At 39.3% G+C, this 27,712-nt stretch overlaps 1 protein-coding gene across 4 annotated transcripts in view; it reads left to right on the top strand.

Moving 5' to 3' along the window:
• Positions 1-27,712, top strand: part of glt1d1 (glycosyltransferase 1 domain containing 1) — a 98,025-nt gene that overhangs the window by 17,574 nt on the left and 52,739 nt on the right. For all 4 annotated transcript variants that reach the window (XM_043715785.1, XM_043715788.1, XM_043715786.1 and 1 more), the window contains exons 3-6: positions 7,498-7,603; positions 11,713-11,764; positions 19,076-19,112; positions 23,946-24,002. In XM_043715785.1, the coding sequence (XP_043571720.1) occupies positions 7,498-7,603; positions 11,713-11,764; positions 19,076-19,112; positions 23,946-24,002 (252 nt within the window). The remainder of the gene's footprint in view (positions 1-7,497; positions 7,604-11,712; positions 11,765-19,075; positions 19,113-23,945; positions 24,003-27,712) is intronic.

Here is a 27,712-nt window from a genome sequence, read left to right as displayed (position 1 = left end):
GACCTCTCCGCCCCCACCCCAGTCTGACCTATCACCTTCACCTTGACCTCTTTCCACCTATCACATTTCCGACGCCCCTCCCCCAAGTCCCTCCTCCCTACCTTTTATCTTAGCCTGCTGGACAACTTTCCTCATTCCTGAAGAAGGGCTTATGCCCGAAACGTCGATTCTCCTGTTCCCTGGATGCTGCCTGACCTGCTGCGCTTTTCTAATACTTGGAACCATTCTTATAAATCATTTCTTTCTCTATCCAATGCATTTGCCTCTTTCCTATAATGTTGCACTCACAACTGTACCCAGTATTCCAGCTGAGTTCTAACAAGTGTCTTATTCAAGTTCAACATCACCTCTTTGCTCTCTTACGCTATGCCCTTATTAATAAAGCTGAGAACACTATATGCTTTATTTACTGTTCTTTCCATGTGTCCTACAAGCTTCAGTGGACTGTGTACATATACATACATCCTCTCCATTACTTTTGGAATTGTATCTCCTATTTTTTATTTTGTTTCAGTGTTCAACAAAACAAAACGCAGAATGGAATACATTTTGAGAACTTTTAACAAAGGCCTGGAGGAAGAAATTCTAAATGAAATATTTCTGAGCAAGTTTTGAGAAGATTTGAGCTCAGTTTGAGGTTCTAGATGTAGGTTTGTTCGCTGAGCTGGAAGGTTCATTTCCAGACATTTCATCACCCAACTAGGTAACATCTTCAGTGGGCCTCAGGCGAAGCACTGCTGATGATTCCTGCTTTCTATTTATATGTTTGGGTTTTTTTGGGTGGTGATGTCATTTCCTGTGGTGAAATCACTTCCTGTTCTTTTTCTCAGGGGGTGGTAGATGGGGTCTAACTCAATGTCTAACTCTACCACCCCCGAGAAAAAGAACAGGAAGTGACTTCACCATAGGAAATGACATCACCACGGGAAATGACATCACCGACAGAAAGAAACCTGAACATATAAATAGAAAGCAGGAATTTTCAGTAGTACTTTGCCTGAGGCCCACTGAAGGTGTTACCTAGTATGGTGACAAAATGTCTGGAAATGAACCTTCCAGCTCAGCGAGCAAACCTACATCCAGAAATATTTCTGAGCTAAAGAACATTTTTTTTCTCTGAAAACTCGGTTATTAATGTATGCATTGGCAGCACGGTGACTCAGTGGTTAGCACTGCTGCCTCACAGCGCCAGGGACCTGGGTTCAATTCCAGCAATGGGTGACTGTCTGCGTGGGTTTTCTCCAGGTGCTCCAGATTCCTCCCACAGTCCAAAGATGTGCAGGTTTGGTGAAGTAGCCATGCTAAATTGCCCATAGTGTTCAGGGATTTTTAGGTTAGGTGCATTAATCAGGAGAAATGTAAAGTAATAGGGTAGGGGAATGGGTCTGGGTGGGATACTATTTGGAGGGTTGGTGTGGAATTGCTGAGCCAAATGGCCTGTTTCCACGCTGTAGGAATTCTATGATTCTATGATGAAATGAAGGCAATTGCATTTGATTTTTTTCTAAATTTATCAAACAGTACATCATACATTTAACAGTTAACAGAAAGCAGCAGTTTGCCAAAAAAAAAACACTATATACAGGGGAAAGGGCAACAAAGCCAAACCCCAAACCCCACCGTTCAAACAGTTTTCAGGGAGATAAGGACAAAACTCACATCCCACTTCCATTCATCACAAAGATAACAGTAACAAACACAGACAAGACAGTGCAATCAAATTAGAAACAGGGCAGAGAACACAGATCCAATATAGCTGAAAAAAAACACCTGACATCAGTCCACACCACATACTGTTCAGACCGTCCTTGGCTAACATTCCTGCAGGACAGTCAACTTTCCTGTCTCTGGTCACACTGCTTACTGACCGTCCCTCCCCAGGCCTGCTTTCCTTCAGGCTGGTCGTCGACACCCCAGCTCTCAGTCACCCCACATACTGAGCGGACTACCCCAGGCAGCTTTCCTACGAGCAGGTTGTTGGCCTGTCGTTGTCAGGCCGCCCTGCGTACTGACTGACCCTCCCTAGCTCGCTTTCCTCCAGGATGGACGTCAGCCATCGGCTCCCAGTTACCCCACGTACTAGCCAAGCCATCCCGACCTGCTTTCCTACAGTCAGGCTGTCAGCCTTCCAGTAACCGCCCACCCCGCGTCCTGACTGACCCTTTCTCCTGGCCAGCATTCCTATGGACTGGCCATGGCCTGTCCGGCTCCCAGCCTCCATGCGTACTGACTGGTCCTCCCCCGGCCGGCCTTCCCACAGGCTGACAATTGCATTTGATTGGTAAGGCCTGTATAAACCGGCTGTAAGGCTAACTGACTTCAATGTATGTTTGTAACCAGGAATGTACCAATTGGAATTGTCATAGTGTTTTATTCTGCGAATAATGGGGAATATTTTCATGTTTTCATATTCAGTGATCCAGGGAGCAGTGTAATGCAATTTTGAGCCGGTTTGTTTTCAGAATATCAGCTCTTGCCTTGTTATGGAAGGAACAAGTTCCTTGTACCTGATAATGATATAGGCCTGTTCAAGCAGACTGGTTCTCTTTGTTTTGTGGAAGATATAGAGAATCTGGAAAAAATTCCAACACTGGGTTAATTCCTATCTTATGTGAAAGGCCCATGGAGCTGGATATTTTCAATTTAGGAATAAGGTAGGTTGTGTGGATAATTGATTGAAGCATATGAAATGCTAAACAGACTAGACTGTGGACATTTGGTCAGATTATTTGGATTAGGTAAATTATTGAAAATGAGGAGATCCATACAATTACATAACAATGGAATCAGGTTAGGTGCTCAATAATTTCCTTTTCGAACAGCCAAGTTTCTGGTATTGAGACTGGCTTCAATGCAATGAGAGGTATGTCAATAAGGGACTATTTAGTCTGAGGCACAGACAGATGTTTCTGTGGCCAGCAGCAAAAATTAGAATGGTGTGTTGCTTCCCTGGTGCAAGGATCAAGGATTGTCTCAGAGACAGTGCAGAATGTTCTCAATGGGGAGAGGAGCCAGCAGGATGTCATTGTACACATTGGAACCAATGACATAGGAAGGGAAAAGGTTCAGATTCTGAAGGGAGAATACAGGGAGTTAGGCAGGAATTTAAAAAGGAGGTCCTCGTGAGTAGTAATATCTGGTTTACTCCCGGTGCTATGAGCTAGTGAGGGTAGGAATAAGAGGATAGAGCAGATGAATGCATGGCTGAGGAGCTGGTATATGGGGGAAAGATTCACATTTTTGGATCATTGGAATCTCTTCTGGGGTAGAAATGACCTGAAGGATGGATTGCACCTGAATTGGAAGGGGATTAATATACTGGCAGGGAGATTTGCTGGAGCTGCTCAGGAGGATTTTAAACTAGTAAGATGGCGGGGGTGAGGGTGTGGTGGGGGGATTTAAGTCATGGTGGTGATGGGACCCACGGAAATACTGAGGGATCAGTCTGAAACTGATACAGTTGAGAACAGAATTGAGCCAAACAGTCAGGGCAGGCAGGGATAAAGCAGAGAACAAGGCAGGACTGATGAATTAAATTGCATTTATTTCAATGCAAGGGGCCTAACAGGGAAGGCAGATGAACTCAGGGATTGGGATATCGTAGCAATTACAGAAACATGGCGCAGAGATGAACAGGACAAGCAGCTTAATGTTCCAGATTACAAATGCTAGAGGCAAGATAGAAAGGAAGGCAAGGGAGGAGGAGGAGGAGTGGCGTTTTTGATAAGGGATAGCATTACAGCTGTACTGAGGGAGGATATTCCTGGAAATACATCCAGGGAAGCTATTTGGGTGGAACTGAGAAATAAGAAAGGGATGATCACCTTATTAGGACTGTATTATAGACCCCCTAATAGTCAGAAGGAAATTGAGAAACAAATTTGTAAGGAGATCTCAGTTATCTGTAAGAGTAACAGGGTGGTTATGGTAGGGGATTTTAACTTTCCAAACATAGATTGGGTTTGCCATAGTGTTAAGAGTTTAGACGGAGAGGAATTTGTTAAGTGTGTACAAGAAAATTTCCTGATTCAGTATGTGGGTGTACCTGCTAGAGAAAGTGCAAAACCTGACTTACTCTTAGGAAATAAGGCAGGGCAGGTGACTGAGGGTAAAACTATTAATTTTAAAATAGTGATGGAAAAAGATAGACCAGATTGAAAAGCTGAAGTTCTAAATTGGAGAAAGGCCAAATTTGAGGGTATTAGGCAAGAACTTTCAAAAGCTGATTTAGGGCAGATGCTCACAGGAAAGGGACGGCTGGAAAATGAGAAGCCTTCAGAAATGAGATAATGAGAGTGCAGAGACAGTATATTCCTGTCAGGGTGAAAGGAAAGGCTGGTAGATATAGGGAATGCTGGATGACTAAAGAAATTGAGGGTTTGGTTAAGGAAAAGAAGGAAGCATATGTAAGGTATAGACAGAATAGATTGAGTGAATCCTTAGAAGAGTATAAAGGCAGTTGGAGTATACTTAAGAGGGAAATGAGGAGGGCAAAAAGGGGACATGAGATAGCTTTGGCAAATAGAGTTAAGGAGAATCCAAAGGGTTTTTACAAATACATTAAGAACAAAAGGGTAACTAGGGAGAGAATAGGGCCCCAAAGATCAGCAAAGCGGCCTTTGTGTGAAGCCACAGGAGAGGAGAAGATACTAAACGAGTGTTTATTGTAGAAAAGGACATGGAGGATGCAGAATGTAGGGAAATAGATGGTAGCATCTTGAAAAGTGTCCATATTACAGAGGAGGAAGTTCTGAATGTTTTGAAATGCATAAAAGTGGATAAATCCCCAGGACCTGATCAGGTGTACCCTAGAACTCTGTGGGCCTCGATAGTCACAGGTGGGGTGCCGGAAGAGTGGAGGTTGGCTAATGTGCTGCTACTATTTAAGAAAGCTGGTAGGGACAAGCCAGGGAACTATAGACCAGTGAGACTGACCTCGGTGGTGGGCAAGTTGTTAGAGGGAATCCTGAGGGACAGGATGTACATGTATTGGGAAAGGCAAGGACTGATTAGGGATAGTCAACATGGCTTTGTGTGTGAGGAATCATGTCTCACAAACTCGACTGAGTTTTTTGAAGAAGTAACAAAGAAGATTGATGAGGGCAGAGCAGTCGATGTGATCTATATGGACTTCAGTAAGGCGTTCGACATGGTTCCCCATGGGAGACTGGTTAGCAAGGTTGGATCTCATTGAATAAAGGGAGAACTAGCCATTTGGATACAGAACTGGCTCAAAGGTAGAAGGCAGAGGGTGGTGAGGGAGCATTGTTCTTCAGACCGGAGGCCTGTGACCAGTGGAGTACCACAAGGATCGGTGCTGGGTCCGCTCTTTTCATCATTTATATAAATGATTTGGATGTGAGCACAAGAGGCATGGTTAGTAAGTTTGCAGATGACACCACAATTGGAGGTATAGTGGACAGTGAAGAAGGTTACCTGAGATTACAACGGGATCTTGATCAGATCGGCCATTGGACTGAGGAATGGCAGATGGAGTTTAATTTAAATAAATGTGAGGTGCTGCATTTTGGAAAATCTTAGCAGGACTTATACACTTAATTAGATTAGATTCCCTCCAGTGTGGAAACAGGCCCTTCGGCCCAACCAGTCCACATCGACCCTCCGAAGAGTAACCCACCCAAACCCACCTTCCTCTGACTAATGCCAATTCACCTGACCTGCACATCTTTGGACTGTGGGAAGAAACTGGAGCACCCGGAGGAAATCCACGCAGAGAACGTGCAAACTGCACACAGACAGTTGCCCAAGGCTGGGATCAAACCTGGGACCATTGTGCTGTGAGGCAGTAGCACTAACCACTGAGCCACCAAGGTCCTAGGGTGTATTGCTTAAAAGTAGAGTCACAGGTAGATAGGATAGTTGAAGAAAGCGTTTGGTATGCTTTCCTTTATTGGTCAGAGTATTGAGTACAGGATTTGGGGGGTCATGTGGCGGCTGTACAGGACAATGGTTAGCCCACTATTGGAATATTGCGTGCAATTCTGGTCTCCTTCCTATCAAAAGGATTGTGTGAAACTCAAAAGGGTTCAGAAAAGATTTACAAGGATGTTAGCAGGGTTGGAGGATTTGAGTTATAGGGAGAGGTCGAATAGGCTGGGGCTATTTTCCCTGGAGCATCAGAGGCTGAGGGGTGACTTTATAGAGTTTTATAAAATCATGAGGGGCATGGATCGGGTAAATAGACAAGATCTTTTTTGGGGTGGGGGAGTCCAGAACTCGAGGACATAGGTTTATGGTGAGAGGGGAAAGATATAAAAGAGACCTAAGGGGCAACCTTTTCACACAGAGGATGGTGCGTGCGTGGAATGGGCTGCCAGAGGAAGTGGCGGAGACTGGTACAATTGCAACATTTAAGAGGCATCTGGATGGGTATATGAATAGGAAGGGTTTGGAGGGATATGGGCCGGGTGCTGGCAGGTGGGACTAGATTGGATTGGGATATCTGGTTGGCATGGACAAGTTGGACAGATGGTTCTGTTTCTGTACTATACATCTCTATGACTGTAAGTGATTAATTGACCTTTTGGCATATTATTCGGATTCTTGTGGCATGTGAAGTTTTGCTCCAAAAAGGGAGTATCATTTGTAGGAACTGGAGAGATATATCCAGTGGCAGTTGTCTCCTGGCAATCATGTTGTCATCAATTAGGCTGGATTTTTTTTAAGGCTTTCTCTTCCTCTCACAGGAAATTGCTGGTGAGGGAAATATGGTGGTCAAGACTCCACTACAATCCCTCTGCTATGTTTGGAAGAAAGATTAAACTTATGTTTCTAGTGAATTAAAAAAAAATTGTAGCCATTGTCCATTCTTTTGAATAATGACTTTGTATTTATATGATTCTAATTATGCCCCATTTTGGGATGACCAGAACAGGAATGCTTTAAGCAATCATTTTACAGATTAATCATCATTATCTGCTGCATAAAACACAGAATGCCATTTACCTCTTTAGTACCTGTGTTCTCATCTTTCAAAGATCTTTGCACCAAATTACCTGGGATGAAGACCTGTTCCAGCAAGATAACAGGATTTTCTAACTTCATCAGAGCTCCAGTACTTTCTTTATGTCCCACTGCTTTTCTTCACTTGTTCTGCCATGTGCACAGATCAAGAAACCTCAATTTGATCAATAATGTGATAATCTTATATATGCCAGCTTCATGGCATTTTTTCTTTTCCTTCTAAGTTAAATATGGAGTATTCGCAGTTTTCAAAAATGGTTATTTTCCTTGCTGCTCCTCCTCCTTTTCCTACTTCCCCCTTTCTTTCCGCCCACTATCTCTCTCCCTTTCTATTTCAACCCCTTCCTCCTCACGCTATTCCTCTCATCTTGAAATGGTGTCAAAGTGAATAATGTTTATCAATGTAAGCAGCTGAAATCAGCTTTTCATTTTTTGTATGTTCTGATATAGAGAAGTAAGTCAGTTGTTGAAAGAAATGATATTGCAGATATGTAAAGATACCAATTCTTTTAGACAGTAATGTTCCATATGGAGTTATATTTGGTGGAACAGACATCAATGAAGATCTCCAAGATGAAAAGAAGTGTGAAGTCATGGAGACTGTACTGCAGAAATCTAGGTAACAGCAAGCATGTATCTTATTTTCTCCTTTGGTGGAGGGAATTAGGGACAACTGTTTAACTATTGCATCAATAAATCTGAAATAATAGCAGTAAGATGGCCTGCAGAACTGTAGTGTAAATTTTATTTTGTCATTTGGGAGTCAGTCTTGAATGCTTCTTTGTTCCTGCATGTACATATCTGATGATCATGCTTCTTTGTGCTCAGAGTGAACAACAGTGCCACTAGAGAGCCAAACATTTCCCATTTCAGATAATCAGTGATGGTGTCAAGTTTTCCCAAGCCAGGAATCGCATGTCTAGCTGCATAGGACTCTGTCCGAACAACTTACTCAGTTGCGTTCCCAGTTACATTAGCAAATGAGTCTTCCAAGCTTTTAGCCACCCCTTCTGAATGAACACAGCAAACTTAACCAGAAATTTTACCAAACCAAGAATCTAGTGAAAATTAGAAACTTGAAGATATTATTAATGAAGTAATAGAGTACAAATTAATGAGACTTAAAGTTGACAGATCTGGGCCTGATGAGCCATTTTGTAAGGTTTTAAGAGAGATAGCTCAGAGATAATGTATGCTGGAAGTATCCCCATGGATTTGCAGGCAGCAAACGTAATCTAATTTGAAAGAAAGGAGGGAAAAAGAACCATGGTACTACAAGCCTGTTACATTAGTAATTAAGAAGGTGTTAAATTAACTATTAAGAGCATGGTAAAAGAGCACTTAGAGAATTAAAATAAGCAGAATCAGCATGAATTCATGGAAAGGAAATCACATTTAAAAACATCTGATAGAGACCTTTCAAGTTGAAATGAGCAGCATAGAAGAGGGGAAACAAATGGATGTGGAGAATTTGGATTTTCAAAAAACGTTCTACAAAAAACTAGCATATGTCTGATCAGCTAAATGGCAACTTTCAGGATCATAATGGATCCATGGCATGTAATAAGATGCCAGTAAAGTGGTTATTACACAAAACTGCAACTAATTTATTTGACAATAATACACTCGCGTAGATTAAGGATCGTTAAGTAGATGGAAAACAGAACAGAAAAAATAAGTCATTTTCAGGTTGTAACTTGGAGAGTAATGTAAGATTAAGCAGGTGGGCCCGAACTATTTACAATCTCTAAGGTGAGGGTACTGAGAATCTGAGATTGCTTATGATACAAAGTTAAATGGAACAGTAAGCTATTGGGAGGACATATAGAGACTACAAAAGGATATAGGCAATGAGTGGGACATTGTAGATAAAATACTGCACAGGAAGGCATGAAATTATCCACCTTGGACGGAAAATTAGAATTTTTTGCAATGGTGATAAACTGGGCAATGTCCGTATTCAGGCCCCAGTGTCACACACAAATCACAGAAAGTTAATTGACTTTTTCGTGAGACATGAACTTAACTCATTTTGGACTCCTGTGAAACTCCATTTCCTAATAGACCATGAGTTTTGGCTCATATGCAGAGCAGCCATTTCTGTGCCTGAAGGAGTCAGCTATTTAAAAAGCATGAGAAAAGACCTTGCACAATGTTTAGTGTTCTGCAAGGGATATCCCAGGCCTACAAGATCAGAGACCAATGGGAGAAACCACTGAGAGAAGACCAGAGAAACTTGACCAATACGACTTGGAGCTGCAGTTAGCATGCTTGCGCTTTGAAGGCTCAGAGAAACACTAGGAGTCGTTAGGCGTAGCTAATAGTCAGGGATAGGACTCAGGAAGCCCTGGGAACCATTCCTTTCAGGCCCAGAAGAAATAATTGGGACCTATGAGAGTGGTAGAATGTCATTGGCTCTTACTGCTGGCTGATGAGAAAACAATAACCCCTTTAAGAAAGAGTGTTCTGCTCAGAGTGGCTAGACAGCTGGTTGTGTACCAGAAAGTCAGTGCTGTACTCTACCCTTCAGACTTCAGGAGAGTACAGGCTAGGAAAGAAATTGAACAATTTGGAGGTGAGCAGGCATTGAGGTTGTCAGACTTAAAGAGTTAAAAATCACACAACACCAGGTTAAACCAAGACTTAAAGAAGCTGGACATTTTTGGATCCTGTTGAAAGCTAAGTGGAAGACAGTGTTAACAAGATCTTGTAACTCAGGGATTATTGACAGGTGAGTTGCTGGCAAGTCTGTGGGATCAGCCTTGGTTGTACCTGCCATTCAATGTGTAATATGGTTGTGTTGAGGCACAATTTTCCTCCTAATTCGTATTTCCTTTGTGTTAATTCTGGATGCTAAAGTATAAGATAGATATTATAGATTGTTTTCTTTCTGGTTTTGTATAGTAAAGTTTATTTTGTTTAACTTGAAACTGTGCAATCCTATGGCTTTATCCTCACGGTAAGTACTCTGAATTTCAAGCTTTTCTTTAACTTTTAAATAAATAAGTTACTCGTCCCCAACCAGATAGTAACATACATTTTGGGTTCTAATCTAGGATCATGACATGGATACAGCAAGCAAGAAGTGTTTTAGCTTTTATTGTGAAGAGATTGAAATATAAGAGCATGAAGTCTTATTTTAATCTTATAGAGACTTGATGAGACCACACCTGGATACTTTATAGAATTTTAGCTTTCGCCTTCATCCCTCAGAAAGGATATGATTACCTTGGAGAAAGTGCATCAATCGTTCACTGGACTAATTCCTGGAATGAGAAGGTTATCCTGGGAAAAAGTTTTTAATATATTGTATTCCCTGGAATTTAGAAGAATGAAAGGTGCTCTCATTGAAATATCTAAGATTCCCAATTGTTATACATGGGAGGATGTTATTCCTAGCTGAGAAATCTGGAATATGTGCTCGCTGAAGTAAAGTTTGATCATTTAGGTCTGGAGATGAGAAGCAATATCTGCTCTGTGATTTGGAACTTTACATTCTAAGTAGAGAATTCTAATGAACATTCAGTCACTGACTATATCAAAACAGAGGGGTTTTGGACCATAAGGTGATTAGGGTTCCCTGAGTGTAATATGGGAAGATCGCACTGAGGTGCAAGATTAGCCTATTATTGGATTGAATAGCAGAACTAGCTTAAAAGAAGCATGGTTTTCTCCTGCTCTCTTTTCTTATTCAGCTTATGTAATCTTTCCTACATTGGATCAGCATCTGTTTTTCCCCCATGTGAAGTACCTTGGGTAATTATTTTCTGCATTAAAGGCATTATATAAGTTGTTGAATTTTTTGATGTTTTTGGTAGCAATGCATTTACTGGAATATCATAACTGGTTAAAAAAAGTACTATTTAGGTTGTTGTTAACTTATGCAGAACCTTTGAGCTGCTCCTTCATTTCTTCAGTAATATGCATTAGTGCATATTATTCACCCATTACATGATGCCTACAAAAATATGCATGTAATTCATACAGATTAATTATGAATCACAAATACATAAAACATTTGGAGATGCAAGATTCAACTCAGTCTCTGCACATCCTTGTGCAAATAACTGTTCATGTGATATGAAAAATGTTGAATCTTATTTTTCCAATACTGTTTCTGCAGCAGCAATTCTGTGCCTTACTGTGAATGCATATGATATTGAGTTACGAGTCTCATCAAACTACTATTGGAAATAGTAATTATTTTTTGAAAAAATCATGATCTGCTTGATGGGACTTAGAACCATTGGAATAATTAGCCTGGTTTAACAAAAGCTATCAAAGGCTTAGTACATCATGGGTAGTATCTATCTTTGTGTCTTCCTATTGACATCCTCTGGTTATGTGATGGATATCTTGGTTAAATTCTCTAGAAAGTCATTTGTATTATGACTGGAGGCTTATTAGTGTAGTTCTGTGCTCAGCATACACTTTGATTAAATAGTATCATTCTCAGCAGATTTACACTATTGCACTTGAAATTCCTTCAGCCACCTTTGTCTAGTACAGTTGCCTGGAGAGCCAAATATAATTTGGATTTTATTAAAGATAACCCCTGAAGCTGTCTGTAGTACTGCAATTTTTTAAATTAAATTTCCTATCTGTTTTCTCATCTTTTGAGGTGTTACTTCTTATAATTTTTAACATCCATTTGGTGCAAAATGTTGACATGATGCTTTCGTGAATCCTTTGTAATGTTCTTTCTCTGAAAACTTCCTTAATTGTCAGGTTTCTGGTGGCTTTCACAGACCAATTGAAGAAAACAGCAGAGGTGCATTGGGTATGTCTTCATATTATCTTTGCTTTGTCTAACACATATGACCAAGATCTGCATGTATTTTCATTGTTGGTTTTTAATTTGAACTGTTTGCAGTAAGGGAGCTTCAACAGCTAATTGTTTTGTCATTTTTTGTGAACAAATGCTTCTTTTCCTGGTGCCTTTCTGCATTGAATCCTGCTGAGTGTGACTTCCATAAGCAATTGTAGACACCTCCTCCTGGTTTTGATGTTTGAGGCCAAAAGCTGGGTTTCAACAGATTATTTAACTTTAGGGCATTATAATCCATCCTGACTTGATGACCACTTGCAAGGCCAAAGAGGTAACGATCGAAAGCCAAAAAGGTGCTGATTTTTTTCCCATGCCTTCAACAACAAGAAACAGGAGCCATTTTAAAATCATTTTGCCAATGCTTCCACAGACTTACAATATTCTCCTTGTCAATATGTTATAAAGTCTGAAGACTTTGCCAAACAAACATGACTATTAACTCACTGATTCCTGTTAGTTATATTTTTTTCCAGTTTAAGTGGTCTTTTAGATTTGCTGTTACTTGTATTTATGGTAGTCATTCCAGTTAATGGGTGGAATAGAAGCTTCAGCATTAATATTAATGTTTCACGGAACTAGAATAAATATTTTATTCTGCTTATTTATGCAGAATTTCAATTTGTATTTTTGCAGTTCTTTAGAAACAGGAGTAAGTAATATGGCTATAATATAACAAAAACAATGGCATGAATGTGATCTGTGTATTTATAGCAGAGCACTGCAGTGAAGGTTTCAGCATATATGATGTTCATTTCCATTTCACAATAAGTAAACAGAATCCATACATACTGATTATCAAGGTCAGTTTTCCAATTTTATTTTAAGAACACATAGTTCTCTTTTCAGAAAATCTTCATTTGTGTTCTGCCTCAACATCTAAGAATCACCATGGCTGAAGCTATTGTGCATTAAAAGATCGGAAATCAGAAAATTAAACTCATTCCTTCCAACTAATGATATATGTTTTTCGCTGTCAAGAGCTGCCCCCCCCGCCCGCCCCACACCAAGGAATAAATAATCATAGGCAATAATCATCTCTCGAGCACAAAATGTGAGAACAGCTGACCTGTTGGTAGAATTGTTGAATTCATTGCTTCTCTGCATGAACACCACTTAGAAGAAACACTGATAATAGCATGAGCACAGCAGGCATGTTATATGGTAGACTTCATTGTCTGTCATCAGGCATGGCTTGAGGCCATTACTGCCCTAGCTGGCCAGGAATTGACAGCCATAATTACCAAACTGGGCATGTGGGCAACCAACAAAAGTGTAAAGTCTACTCGGCTTCATCATTTCCGATGAAACACTTTTGCCCAAAAAGTCGATGTTCTTACTTCTCGTTTGCTGCCTGACCTGCTGTGCTTTTCCAGCACCACACTCTTGACTGATATCTCCAGCATCTGCAGTCCTCACTTTCGCCTTAGCTTCATCATTTCTAATCTACCTGTCTGAGGTGTCCTTGTCCTTGACAGTATTGGTAGTGGAGACAAAGTCCTGTCTTCACATTAAGGATAGCATCCATCATGTTGTGTGGCACTACAGTCATGCTAAATGTATAGATTCAGAACAGAATGAGCTGCTTAAATCTGGGCATCTAACCATGAGGTTTTGGCAATCAACAGCACAGCAGAAATGTATTCAACCACCAACTGCAATCTAATGCCTGGATATTTCTCACTCTGCCATTGCCATCAAACCATCAAACCAAACTTGAATCATTGAGGAATGCAGGAGTTCATGCCAGGAGCAATACCAGAAATATTTAAAAATTAACATTGTCCAGGTCTTGCTGTATACAGGCACAGACTCCTTCATTATCGGAAAGGTTACAAATGGAACTGCACATTGCAGCTGTTAGCAAGTATCCCCACTTCTGACTTTATGATCATGAAAGTCACTGACAAAGCAGCTAAAGATGCTTTGACACGGGGACTAACTCTGAGGAATTCCTTGCTGATGTCCTGTGGTTGATATAATTAACTTCAAAAACCCACATCCATTTTCCTTTGTACTAGTTATGATTCCAACTAGTGAAAGTTTTCCCCTGGAGCACATTGACTTCAGTCTTTGATGTTCAACTGCTTCATGCCATGTTCAGTCAAATACCACCTTGATATTAAAGGCTGTCATTGTCACCTCACATCTGCACTTGAGCATGTAACTTTGTTTGCATCAAAGCTGTAATCAGGTCCAGAAGTGAATTTGCCCTTTTTGAAACTGAGGTTTGATCAGTAGTTGATTTGCAAGTGCTGTTTGCTAGCATTATTAATAGCCCTTGCATCACTTTGATAATTGAGAGCAAACTGATGGTCAGTATTGGAATGGATTGGATTTGTCTTGCTTTTTTTGGACAAGGCAAACCTGAACGATTTTCCAAATTACTAGCTAAATGCTATTGTGGCTATACTGGAAAAGGCCAGTCAATCCTGAATGTATCCCAAAGTGTAACTTTGTTGGTCTGACCTACCATGACAACAGGTATACCTGGAAATGGTGATGAAGCAGTTTAGGATGTTTTATTAGATAGTACTTATACATTAGGCTGTTGCTTGACTTGTCTATGAAATAGCTGTCTTAATTTTGACACAAATATTTGAGGAGGACTTTGCAGGATCACATGGTTTGGTTGTGTCTTTGTCATTTCTGGTGCTGATGATTATGTTGAGTTGTCCATTCAAGTTTGTTCTTTTTAGACTCTTCTGTAACAATCAACACTGCCAGAGTGACCTGCTAGATACTAGCCAGTTAAGTCAAATGATATTAGTCTAAAGCAGACCTGGGCATTTTACAGCCTGCGGGCCATATCCGGCCCTTTGGTCGTTCCTGTCCGGCCCGCATGAGGTCAATCTTAAATTAGAACATAAATGAAAATGTATTTACGTCATGCACACAATACAACTGTGTTGCTTTTGTTTTGAAAAGGATGCATTTTTTATTTACGTATGGATGCACATGCGTGTGTATGTGCGTACGTGAACAGCTAAAAGTGATGCTTGCTGGCTAGCCCTCAACATGTTAGCTCACGCCAAGACAAGTTATGTCATATCCCACAAAATCGCTAGAAACAGTAAACCGTTTTCTGATGGAGAGTTTATTAAGGAGTGTTTGTTGGACTGTGCAGAACTAATATGCCCAGAGAAAAAGGAGGCATTTGAGAATGTGCCCCTCTCCCAACGCACTGTAATGAGAAGGATTGGGGACATTACGAGAAATCTGGAGCTTCAGCTGCAGCACAGAGCAGTCAACTTTGACTTTTTTTCCTTGGCTATGGATGAGAGCTGCGACATACGTGACACAGCCGAGCTTCTCATCTTCGTACGTGGGATAACTACGGACTTTAAAATCAAGGAGGAGCTGGCAGCCATGCAGTCAATGAAATGAACAACAACTAGTAATGATTTGTTCACGGAGGTAAATGCATGTTTGGACACATTGGGACTAAAATGGGACAAGCTGGTGGGTGTGACAACGGATAGTTGTCCAAATCTAACGGGAACAAATGTTGGACTCTTAAAGAGAATGCAGGATAAAGTGACAGAAATTAACCCTGAACAGAAATTGGAATTTTTGCATTGTATTATACATCAGGAAGTGTTGTGTAAGTCAGTGTTAAAAATTAACCATGTGGTTGATGTTGTAACTAAATAGTTAACTTCATCAGGGCAAGAGCTTTGAATCACAGGCAGTTTGTTCCACTTTTGGAGGAAAATGAGACATCGTGGAGGAAAATGAAACATCGTGGAGGAAAACATCGTGACATAGGCTACCACACAGCTGTCAGGTGGCTCAGCCTGGGCAAAATGCTGAAAAGTGTATGGGACCTAAGAGAAGAGATTCAAAATTTCTGTGTGAAGAAATGGAATGGCATTCCACAGCTTTCAGATGCAGACTGGATTGCAGACCTTGGTTTTGCTGTTGAGGTGACTGCACTTATGAATGAACTAAATGTGAAACTGCAGTGCAAGGACCTTTTTGTGCATGAAATGTACAACTTTGTGAAGGCTTTTATGAGAAAGTTGCAGCTTCTGTCAAGCCAAATGGAGGACAACATTCTCACCACTTGCCAACACTGAAAGAAGCCACACCTTCAGCTGATCACCTCAACAGGTACTCATCTATGTTAGAAGCACTGAATGGTGAATTTTCAAGGTGATTTCAAGAGTTTAAAACGGTTGAGAATGAAATGCCCATGATTTTTTCCCCATTTACATGCAATGTGGAGAATGCACCTAGTGATGTTCAGCTTGAACTCATCGACCTGCAGTCTAACACACTTCTGGCAGTCTAACACACTTTAGGTCAGTCTCACTGCTTGATTTTTACTCTTCCCTCAAAGAGGAGAACTTTCCACACATGAGGAGGCATGCTCAGAAGATTCTAGTCCTCTTGGATCTATCTTTATATGTGAACAGACATTCTCAATGGTGAAGTTCAACAAATTCAAATACAGATCCCCTTTCACTGATGATCACCTCTCAACTGTCCTTCGCATATCCACCTCAGACATTCAACCAGATTTCAGTGCACTTGTTCAAGCCCAAAATAGACTGGATATTTCTCACTAAACAAGTAAAATGAACTGAAAAACATCAAAAGCACTTATTGCTTTTTGTATAGAATTGTTTGTTGTTTGTAATACTGAACAATAATGAAACAACTTTTCATTATTGATTTGTGAGATTAACATGTTAAAAATAAAATGAAATACTGAAATTATTGTTTTTACTGTTTATTTCTTCTATATTTGACCTACTCCACAATTCAATATCTTTATTGTAACAGAATATCCTTATTCTTTTGATTATAAGTTTCAGTGCAAAACTATATAATTTAGTACTTTTTACAATGGGAGAAAATTAATACTGAGCAGAATTATGTTCAACTTATTGTTGGTTCGGCCCTCCAACACAACTCAGGTTTCTCATGTGGCCCCTTGGAAGAATTAGTTGCCCACCTATGGTCTAGAGTGTGGGGATGAAGGCACATAGAGATCAGATTGAGTAATGACAACAGATTTGCTTTCCTAAAAGATATTGATAAACCAAATAGATGCGTACAACTGTAAATTCAGTATATTCATGGTCAACATTGCTGATACGATATTTTTATTTCAAAAGTATTTATGTTACAGAGTTTACATTCCATAACTTCTCTAGTGGGATTTGAGCTCATAGCTCAGTCGTCTGAATTCCTTATCTACTAACAAAACTACCGCATTATGATAGTCTGTACTAACTGGATGTTCCACAGATGATTCGAAAGCAAGTAATTCTGATTATCAGTTCAGTGAACCGTTGTATTTCACTTAACCATTTCATACCAATCTTCTTTAAAGTCACAAGTATAGCTCCCTGTTATTAATTGTTACCAATTAACATCAGAAAATCAAATTACCATTATTAAGTAACTTCCTCAAAAACTTGACTGGTAAAGAAAACGGGCAGGTTTTCCATACAGATTGCCACTCTGGCCCTTTTTTTCTGAAAGGAGAGGGAGCGTCACATTTCTGGGAGGAGATTCCAATCATATTTCCATTCTGACCATTCTCACACAGACATGTCAGAGGCAGGCAAACCACAATCTTTTTTCATAGCAGTCAGCAGGATTTCAGGTACACAGGTTGTGCTGTTAGTGGTGATGGTGTTTGGAGGTATGGGAGTTGGTGTTGGTCAGGACAGTACAGTGGAGTTTGGGTTGGGTCCTGCTGCAGGGCGATGGTTCGGTGCAGTTACTTTTGTCTGAGTAACTACTTAAATTCATTGAGTACCTTCCAGATGAACACTGATTCCCCAACAGAAAGTACAAAGTACTATTTCCAGGACATGTCCTTTGGTTCATGCTTTGATGGTGATGCACAACTCCCATTTACTCTGGGATAATGATGACTGGTCAGCAGAAAGTCCAGGCCATTATATCTTGCAATAATAAATAATGCAAGTTTAAAACCTGATTTCTGGTAATTTGACTGATCTCAGCCAGGGAATACAAAAGGAAATGTTGGAAATACTCAGCTGCCTAATTGCAACTATGAACACAGAGTAAATGCTTCAGATCAAGCATCTGTTTCTGTCTCCTCTACCACCAGACCTACTGAATACATCAGTATTTTCTAATTTTATTTCTGATAACGAGCATCCTCAGTATCTTACTTTTGTTTAATTAGCTATTAACCTGACATCATTCCCACCCCATCCAAAGTTAGCATAAAAAAGGTCTTGTCAGCTTTATGTTATTACTAAACAGAAAGTTATTTGAGGGAAAGATGGAATCTAAACGTAATAGATTCCATATTAGAGTAGGTGTCATTTCTTCCTTTCTCAGTTGAAAAATAGCCGTTTTGGTGAGATATCAAAGGTGGCCTTTGCTTCTGGAGTTGAATTTCATTAGGAATGGAGAGGTAAGAATGGAAAAGTGGGTCAAAAGATATTTCTATTGATAACAGGCATTTGGTGTGATAGATTACTGAAGGGTTTTCAACTAGGAGGAAGTGAGGACTGCAGATGCTGGAGTGTCTTTCCCATCTATCTGCTCCACCCTCCTCTCCGACCTAACATCTTCTCCTCCACCTTCATCTACCTATTGCATTCTCAGCTACCTTACCCCCAGCACCACCCCCCTCCCATTTATCTTTCAGCCCCCCTGGCCCACAAGCCTCATTCCTGATGAAGGGCGTATGCCCGAAACATTAATTTTCCTGCTCCTTGGATGTTGCCTGACCTGTGTGTTTCCAGCACCACGCTCTCGACTCTGAAGGGTTTTCAGTAAAACAAATTTATAGAATGTTAGTTAAAACTATTTCTCAGCAATTGTTAACTCTAACATTAAGATTTTAAGCTATAATATTTTCTCTTAGCTGCTGCAGTAGTGAAAAGTATGTTTGGGGACACATTTTTAAAGATATCATTATTCAGTGTACCCTGGGGGGTTTTGAAGTTGAGAATGTAAATGAGTAATTAAGGCCAGTTCAGATAATTTGATTCAAATGTAAACTACTGGAGTAAAGGTAGTTCTTTAAACCTGAAAAAGATTGAGCATGCTTTAAGTAAAATTTAGTCATGTAATTATTTTACTGCATCTCCCAAAGTTCTAAACAAGCTTAATTGTAATCTTTTACATGTATTATATCCTATTTTAGAGTGGGAGATGAATAAGAACTCATTTGACATGTTGTATACAAATATCCATGTACAAAGAAAATATAATTCTATCTTTATATATATTAAATATTATTCATCCTGTATTTTATTTCCTCTTTTCAAGCCATTCGCTAGCAGTAAGATTCGTGTGCAACCTCAAGGTAAGGTGTGCAGACTGTTTCACTGACAGAGTCAGTAGCCTTTTCAGCATGGTGTTATGAATTTTATTGTTTATTATTTGCTTTTGCATGAATTTGCAGCAATTTTTTTTGAAACTTTTTAAATTGGCAGTTTTTATCCACAATATAAGTATGTGAAGCTTTATTGCATTAATTACTTTGCATGTTTATCATAGGCCTACACAAACAAAATACCATTCACTGTCTCAAACATACATTCAGTGAGAGCCAGAAATCAGTATTCAGTTTTGTGATTTGTAGTGAACTTAAAATTACATATCATAAAAACCTGTCAAATATTGTCAAAACATTTTAGAAATTAAATGTGGTTACATTTGGTGAGCAATAAAACCAGCTGCAGTACTTTTCTAGCAGTCTGTCTGTATAATTTCTTCACTTAAATGTACCACTATGATGTGACTTGCTTGTACTTCCCTATGACTACTGGACGAGTACAGTAAATACAAATGGCATGCCTTTGGGGCGCAGTAGCTAAAGCATTAATGGTGTTATATGTCATTTTTGAATGGATTCGACTTGAAGATTTTGGTAATTAGAATAAAAATAAATTTTGCAGCATGCCACTACATTTATGAATGGATAGAAAAAAAAAAAATAGGATGTAACTTCTCAGATTTGTGCTACATTTTCATTTAGATCAAAAGTCTTTACGTACCTGATGCTCAGGCCCTTGAGCTAAATGTGTAATGCCCCTGACTGCTTATGTACCTGCAGATGCCATTTGATTAATGTATACATTGTAGTTGAGATATATCTTTATTTTTTCTGGAAAATATTTCTCTATGATAAAGTATCCCTGAGTTGTCTATCCAAAGAAATTCATACCTTTGATAACAGCATATAAGTCAACCAAGCGTTTAAGACTCTTAAATATTTTGGTGCCAAATCTCATATTACATCCTATACCCAGCAGTGGGCCATGTTGTCTAGAAGATATATAGGATTTGAAGACATGCTCACAGAGAGCTTGGCAAACAAGGTCAAAAATGGATGATCCGGCAAAAACAATGAAAGACAAAGCTGGTTTGAAAGTTGTAGCTTTTGCTAGCACATAAAATAATGGCTGCAAAGAAGGAATTCTGTACCGGAGAAGAACTGGCTCGTGAATCGAAGAAGATTGTATTCACCCTGAAGAAGATGCCCCAAACCATATGCGCCAGGAGAACAGCAACCAGCCCCTGGCTTAATTTTGAAAAGCATATATTGAAATGGGTCCTGTAATCATCCTTAAAAAACTTCAGGATGATTACAGTGTCACCAGGAATGCAGTCAATATGTGTGCACTTCAGTGGATCCAATCAAACCCAGAACTCGGCAAAAATTGATGAGCAGCAGCTAGTTGGTGTAGCTGCTTTATGTGTTGTGGTAGAATACCGAGATTGCTCAGAGACTACCAAAAGCTGATGATGCAAATTTTATCAGTTTCCAGCAATTTACCATCAGATAGCAGCAAAAACACTGGTTCCCAATTTGTTATGTTGCTATTATGGATGAAACAGATTTTAAAATGATTTGATTGTGGTTAATGGTATCATTGTTGAATTAATTCATTCAATGTATGTGTCACATTAATTTAAATTACAGCTGTTAGGCTTTATCACATTTGAAACTTGTGACCACCTATTCTAACATCAATTCACATTGTATACTACACATATGTCAGCTCACATTTTTTAAAGGCTTTTCAATTGTATTCTGTGATCTATGGTAAAATATTACAGAGGCCATCTGCACCTCTCATCATAGATTCTTAATGACACATAGAAGTGCTGGAATTGGGTAAAGAAAATTGGTCACAAAGAAAACCTATCTTCACATGGAGGATACCATTCATCATGTCGTGTGACACTACCACTGTGATAAACAGGGTAGATTTCAAACAGAGCAAGCGATCAAACTGGGCGGCCAAATGACCCTCTGGGCCATCAACAGCAGCAGAATTGTATTTCACCATAATCTTAGCTTTGCTTATCCCTCACTTAATCAATATTACCAAATTGATGAATCAATTGAAAGTGCAAGAAATCCGTGCCAGGAGTGTACCAGGCATATCTAAAAATGAGTTATGAAGCCTGAAGTTCCAACTTAGAGCACCTTGCATGTTAACACCATAGCAGAATGCAATAGACACAGCTAATTGATTCAAAAATCAATAGATTAGATCTAAACCCTGCAGTCCTGCCACATTCAGTTGTGAATTGTAATAAATAATTAAACAACCAACAGGACAAAGAGACTCCTGAAATATCCCGATCTTCAACAATGGGGAGGCCCAGCACATCAGTGCAAAAGACAAAGCTGAGCATTTCTAATTGTCTTTTAACTCTGATGCTCCAACTTTGCCTCCTTTTACGGTTCCCATTATTATAGATGCCAGTCTTCAGCTGAATTGATTTACTCCAAATGATATCAAGAAATGGCAGAAGGCATTAGATGCTAAAGGCCTGACAACATTCCAGCAATAGTACTGAAGACCTGTGCTCCAGAAATAGCCTGTCACTAGCCAATCTGTTCTAGAACAGTACTGGCATCTATACAGTAGTGTAGAAAGTTGCACAGGTATATCCTGTCCACAAAAAGCAGGACAAATCCAATCACTGCCATATCTATCTACTCTAGATCGTCAGCAAAGTGAATAAAGGGGCAATTGATATGCTGTCAAGCAGCAGTTATTTAACTATTATTTGTTCATTGAAGTTTGGCTTAAGTTCCCTCAGGGCCATTCAACTCCTGACCTCACTACAGCCTTGCTCCAAGTATGGGAAAAAAGGAGCTGAACTCAAGAGGTGAAGTGAGATGGTCTGCTCTTGAATCAAAGCCACATTTGACTGAGTGTGGCATCAACAGGCCATAGCAAAACCGAAGACATTGGGAACAAGAGGCAAAACTCTCCTACTGGTTTGAGTCATACATGGAAGATTGTAGTTGTTCGAACCTATTCATCTCAGTTGTGAAACATCATTGCAGGAGTTCCTCAGGGGTAGTATCTTAGACCCAGTCAGCTTCAGCTGCATCATTAATGTACTGTCATATCATAAGGTCAGAAGTGAGATGTTCGCCGATGGTTGCATGACGTTCAGAACCATTCGCAACTTCTCACACAATGAAGCAGCCCATGTCCATGCATAGCAAGACTTGGACAATATCCAGGTTCGGGCTAACAAGTGACAAGTTAAATTTTGCACACAAGTGTCAGTCAATTACATCTCCAACAAGAGAAAATCTTACCATCTTTCTTGGATTACAGACAATTGCATTACCATCACTGAATCCCCTGCCATTCAGTCCATCAAGTCTGCCCTATCATTCAATGAGATCACGGGTGAACTGATAATCCTCAACTCCACTTTCCTGCCTTATCATCAAGTCTCTTGATTCCCTTACTAATTAAAAATTGGTCTATCTTAGTCTTGAATAGAATAACTGCCTGGCCTCGACAGCCTTATGCAGTAAGAAATTCTACAGAATCACTACCCTCTCAGAAATAAATTCATCCTCATCTCTATCTTAAATGGGTGACCCCTTACTCTGCCTTCAGATTCTACTCTGTCAAGCCCGGAAGAATCTTGTATGTTTTGATAAGGTTAATTGATGACCCTATCTCATAAAACAAATTAGGAGACAGTGAGGTCTGCAGATGCTGGAGTTTTCAGAGTTGGCCCGAAACGTCGATTTTCCTGCTCTTTGAATGCTGCCTGACCTGCTGTGCTTTCCAGCAACACACTCTCAACTCATAAAAGAAATTACTCATTTAATCATTTCAATTGAATATTCTTTGTTAGGATACTTAGAATTTTTTTTTACACTCCCATCAGGAAATTTCCTCCGCCAGAAAGCATATGTTGGAAATTCAACCAAGCACTCTGTACTGTAACATTAAGTACAGTTTTCCCAATATTAAGTCAGATTGTTGTCTGTATCTGAATATCCAATTTGCAGTCTTAGCCATGATGACTCCAGTCTTAAAATGCGAGGTTATCTCTTTAGGATCTGTTCATCCTTTTAGTAGATTCTTGCATTGTAAAAATAAGTCAGCATGTTATTAGTTCTGTTTTAAAAACGGCCCTTTCCCTTTTCCTTATGCAGTTACTTTTTCCCTTTTTGCCCACAGCCTATGCTGTTTTCTCCTCCCATCAGGAACGTATGATATCCTTGGTTATGGTGCCATTATTGCCACTATTTGCAGTTTATTATTGATGAGAGGTGGAGTCCCTATACAGTCCTCGAGGAGAAAGTGAGGTCTGCAGATGCTGGAGATCAAAGTTGAAACTTTATTGCTGGAACAGCACAGCAGGTCAGGCAGCATCCAGGGAACAGGAGATTCGACGTTTCGGGCACAGGCCCTTCTTCAGGAATGAAGAAGGGCCATTCTTCAGGAATGAAGAAGGGCCATTCCTGAAGAAGGGCCTGTGCCCGAAACGTCGAATCTCCTGTTCCCTGGATGCTGCCTGACCTGCTGTGCTGTTCCAGCAATAAAGTTTCAACTCCCTATACAGTCCTGCCAGCTTGTAATCATATCTGGCAATGCAAGAGAGGGCCTCCAAATTTCAAAACCTGTCATTATAAAATTATCCCAATCATCAGATTAATTTATTTTGTAAATTAGTTTTCATCCCAAACACTCAACAGGTAGTAGTAAAAATATTCACAAAGGAATAATTTTTTGAATTTTGTAAAAAGATCCATTCAAGTTAGGAAAGGGATGTGATTAATAGGAAATTAGTAAATGTTACAATGTTTGTTTATTTGTTCTTGTATTCTTTTTGCCCCATCTTTACTTCAAATGGACTCCAGCCGTTGTAACCAAGCCTTGCACAAACTTTAATTGGAATGAATTTCTCCAAGATTCAGGTATGACTTATTTATGTTGAATTCATCAGAACCTATCTTTTTTATTTGAAATAAATAAATAGTACAAGTTTAAATTGTGTTGCCTAATATTATCTTGGAAGCTCTGATTTTTAATGATAACAATAATACTGTGAAGGTTTCACTACAAACAAAATGGGATGGAGTACTTTGTTACTTGGTTGTGAGTTTTCAGCCAAGAGAAAATTTAAGAATGCTTTGTATGGTCCCTTAAGATTTTATAGGCCTTAAGGATATTATTGAATTGGAGAGGGTTCAAAAATGATTTACAGCGATTTTACCGAGACTGGAGGGTTTGAGTTATGAGGAGAGGCTGGATGGCCGGGACTTTTTTCCCTGGAGCATAGGAGGTTGAGGGGTGACCTTATAGAGGATTATAAAATCATGAAGGACATAGAGAAGGTGAAGAGCAAAGTTTTTTTTCCCCTAGGGAGAGTGAGTTTGAAACTAGGGGGGCGTATTTTGAAGATGAGAAGAGAAAAACTTAGAAGGGACCTGAGGGACAACTTTTTCACACAGAGGGTGGTTCATATGTGGAATAAACTGCCAGAAGAAGTGGTGGATGCAGGTACAATTTTAAATTTAAAAGACATTTCGACAGCTGCATCAAAGGAAATGGTTAGGGGATAAATGGGACTAGTTTAGTCTGGGGAAACATGAGCGACATGGACGATTTAGGCCAAAGGGTCTGTTTCTGTGCTGTATAACTCTGTGACTCTATGTCCAACTAAAAATGGATTACATTGTATTTTTGCCTTCTGATGCATGTCGCAATTGTAGAAATTTAAAGACATTGGTTATCAGTCCATATTGATCATAAATTAGATAATCACATCAATTCTTAGTGAAGGATAGCTTTTAAAAAATAAATTCAAACTTCTAGTTATTAGTTGAAAGAATGACAGAGCAAGATTTCATGCCTTAAAACTTTTATCATAATAAATGTCTAAAAATGCTCATAACTGAATGCAATTTCTTTTTGTCAGCAATTTATACTTTCAATTACAGAACGGAACATTCTCCTTTAGATACATCACACTTTCTATAGAATTACAGCCTTTATAACAAACAATCCCAAATTTAAAATCACGAAATGTTATAATCCATGAACAAAAAGATACAGTCTGAAGGCATAACCTTATAAACTTCCTAATTGTAACACATTCTCATCAGATCCTGGTGCTCAATTTTAGCAATACAGACAAGGCAGCCAAGTATGCTAACTCCCTGCCATTGCTCACACCACACAGTGGCTCTTTTTCTTCCAAACCCATCACTGTATCCCTGTCAAGAACGTAAGTTCCAACTATTGTTTTCATCAATGCATGCTGTAGCAGTTCCCAGAAATTCCTCTTTCAGTCTTTGATCCAGTATCTGATAACAGCCATGTTACGATTTTTCTTGACCTTGCAATATAAGTTGAGTAAATCAGCAAGGATGAGAAACATAGCAGGTTTTAGATACACAAGACAAATAAAAGCACATATAAGGAGGCTTAATGTGATAAGGTATTTGATGCAAATGGAGTGACAAGGACAGTACCAAGAGAAAAAGCAATGGGTAAAAGATCCAAACAGAAAAAGACAAATATTAAGAAATCAAGAGAAATGTAGTTAACAGAATTGTTTTTATTTTTAATTTTTGCCTTGAGCAAGATTGCAGAGCATCCCTTAATCTAATTTGTTTTTGTGTAGTCTTATTGTAGTGTTCAGTAGAAAAAAAACTGTGCAAATGACAGGCAAGATGCTTTCATAAAAGCAGCTAATGGCAAGAGACTAATAATAAATTGCTAGTAATGTTGTTTGCAATCTTTTAAGTGAAGGTTTCTATTTTGAAAACAGTGATTTTGACAATGAAAAGTTAATAAATATACCTTCTTTCAATGTATTTTAGTCTTCTTGCTCCATTATCATGTATCTAAAACTGATTGCAGTATTTTGTATGTATTGTAAGGCATGGCTTCCATTGCCATTTCCTCTTTTGAATGTCCAGGGCAGTAGGTGTCCTTCACCTGTACCCTATAACAGTCGGCAGCCATTAACATATATGAATCCATTAGATGTAATACGCAGTTTATGTTTTATTTTCAAGGATTCATTTCTAAGCTGTAGGCGTAACAAAACTGTGAAAACATGCACATTTCCATTTCTCTTGTTGAATGATCAGTGTGACTTTTTAATGAAAGTTTAATGGTTAGTCCTTAAGATGATACTATCTTGGATAAGAATATAAGCTGAATAATGATTAAAAATGGTATAACGCTTCTGATCATAATAAATATCACAATTTATTGTAATAATTCTCACTGAATTAAACGGCACAATTTAACTGCAGAATATTTATAGTAAAAAATTAATATTAAAAGCTTCAGCCTGATTAGCAGTCAAGTATTCCCAGGACTAATGTGTGAGAAGTGGTTGGATCAGCTGGAACTATGTTTACTGGAGTTCAGAGGAATGAGGAGGGGATCTCATAGAAATCTATAAAATCCTAACAGGATTAGACAGGATAAATGTAGTAAGGATGTTCAGTCTAAAAAAAAGTCAAAACAGCGACATTTTAAAAGGAGGAAAGGCAGACAAAGAAAGTGAGCACATGGTCAGAAGGGAGAGGGAGAAAGAAACCTGCTAGCTGACACAGCAACGCATCTGCACAGTTACTGCCTTTGCTGTTTGAGTTCATGCATCCCTGAACATCGGAGTGAGTCTAGGAAAAATTAACAAACAGCGAAATTCACAGCTGACCACGGAGGAACCAGCACAGAAACAGATAAGTTCATGGTTTTTAAAGTGTAACCTTGCTGTAAGTCTACAATACTGAATAGAGTGAGTCTTTCTTGATTATCTGTTTAATTGAAATCTGTCTCTTAATTAAATTCTATAAAAATATAAACTATAAGTACTCAGTTCGCCTGGATCAGTGGTTTTTTTAGAACAAAAAGACAGTGCTATTTTCTGGGTCTGTAGATTGTGAAGGAGCAAAAATGGCCTTTAATAGAGTGATATGCTCTTTCTGTCAGATATGGGAGTTTAGGGAGAGTTTCCAAGTTACTGATTATTATGTCTGCAGTTAATATGTTTGGTTGCAAATCCTATCATATTGCACGGACCGATTGGAGTGACAGTTAGAGGCAATGAGGAATTTACAAGAGCTGGGGGTGTGATGGATGGCAGTTATAGGAAGGGAGAAAAGCCACAGATACAATCAGGCAGATGGGTTAACTCCAGGAAAGGTAGGAGGGGGAGGCAGGTAGTGCAGGAATCTTCTGTGGCTATCCCCATTTCAAACCAAGTATGCTATGATATCATTCGACGTGACGGCACTGTTCACTTCGATTGACAAAACCCTAGCCAGAGAAACAATAGCCAACCTACTGGACATACAGAACAGAAAACAGGACGCTGAACCTATCAACAAAGACGGCATACTAAAACTACTGGACTTGTGCCTCACAATACACTTCACATTCAACAACCAGATATACGAACAAATCAACGGAACACCCATGGGATCACCAATCTCGGGACTCATAGCAGAGGCAGTTATGCAAAGGTTAGAACAAACAGTCCTACCACAAATTCAACCCAAACTCTGGGTCAGATAAGTCGATGACACGTTTGTAATCATTAAAAACACGGAAATAAAAAAAACACACCGGATCATCAACGCCACACTCACAGGAACCCGATTCA

The sequence above is a fragment of the Chiloscyllium plagiosum genome, chromosome 25 (genome assembly GCF_004010195.1).
Source record: "Chiloscyllium plagiosum isolate BGI_BamShark_2017 chromosome 25, ASM401019v2, whole genome shotgun sequence".
Classification (NCBI taxonomy): domain Eukaryota; kingdom Metazoa; phylum Chordata; class Chondrichthyes; order Orectolobiformes; family Hemiscylliidae; genus Chiloscyllium; species Chiloscyllium plagiosum.
The sequence above is the reverse complement of the archived record's forward strand: the minus strand, read 5'-3'. Positions and strand labels throughout refer to the sequence as shown.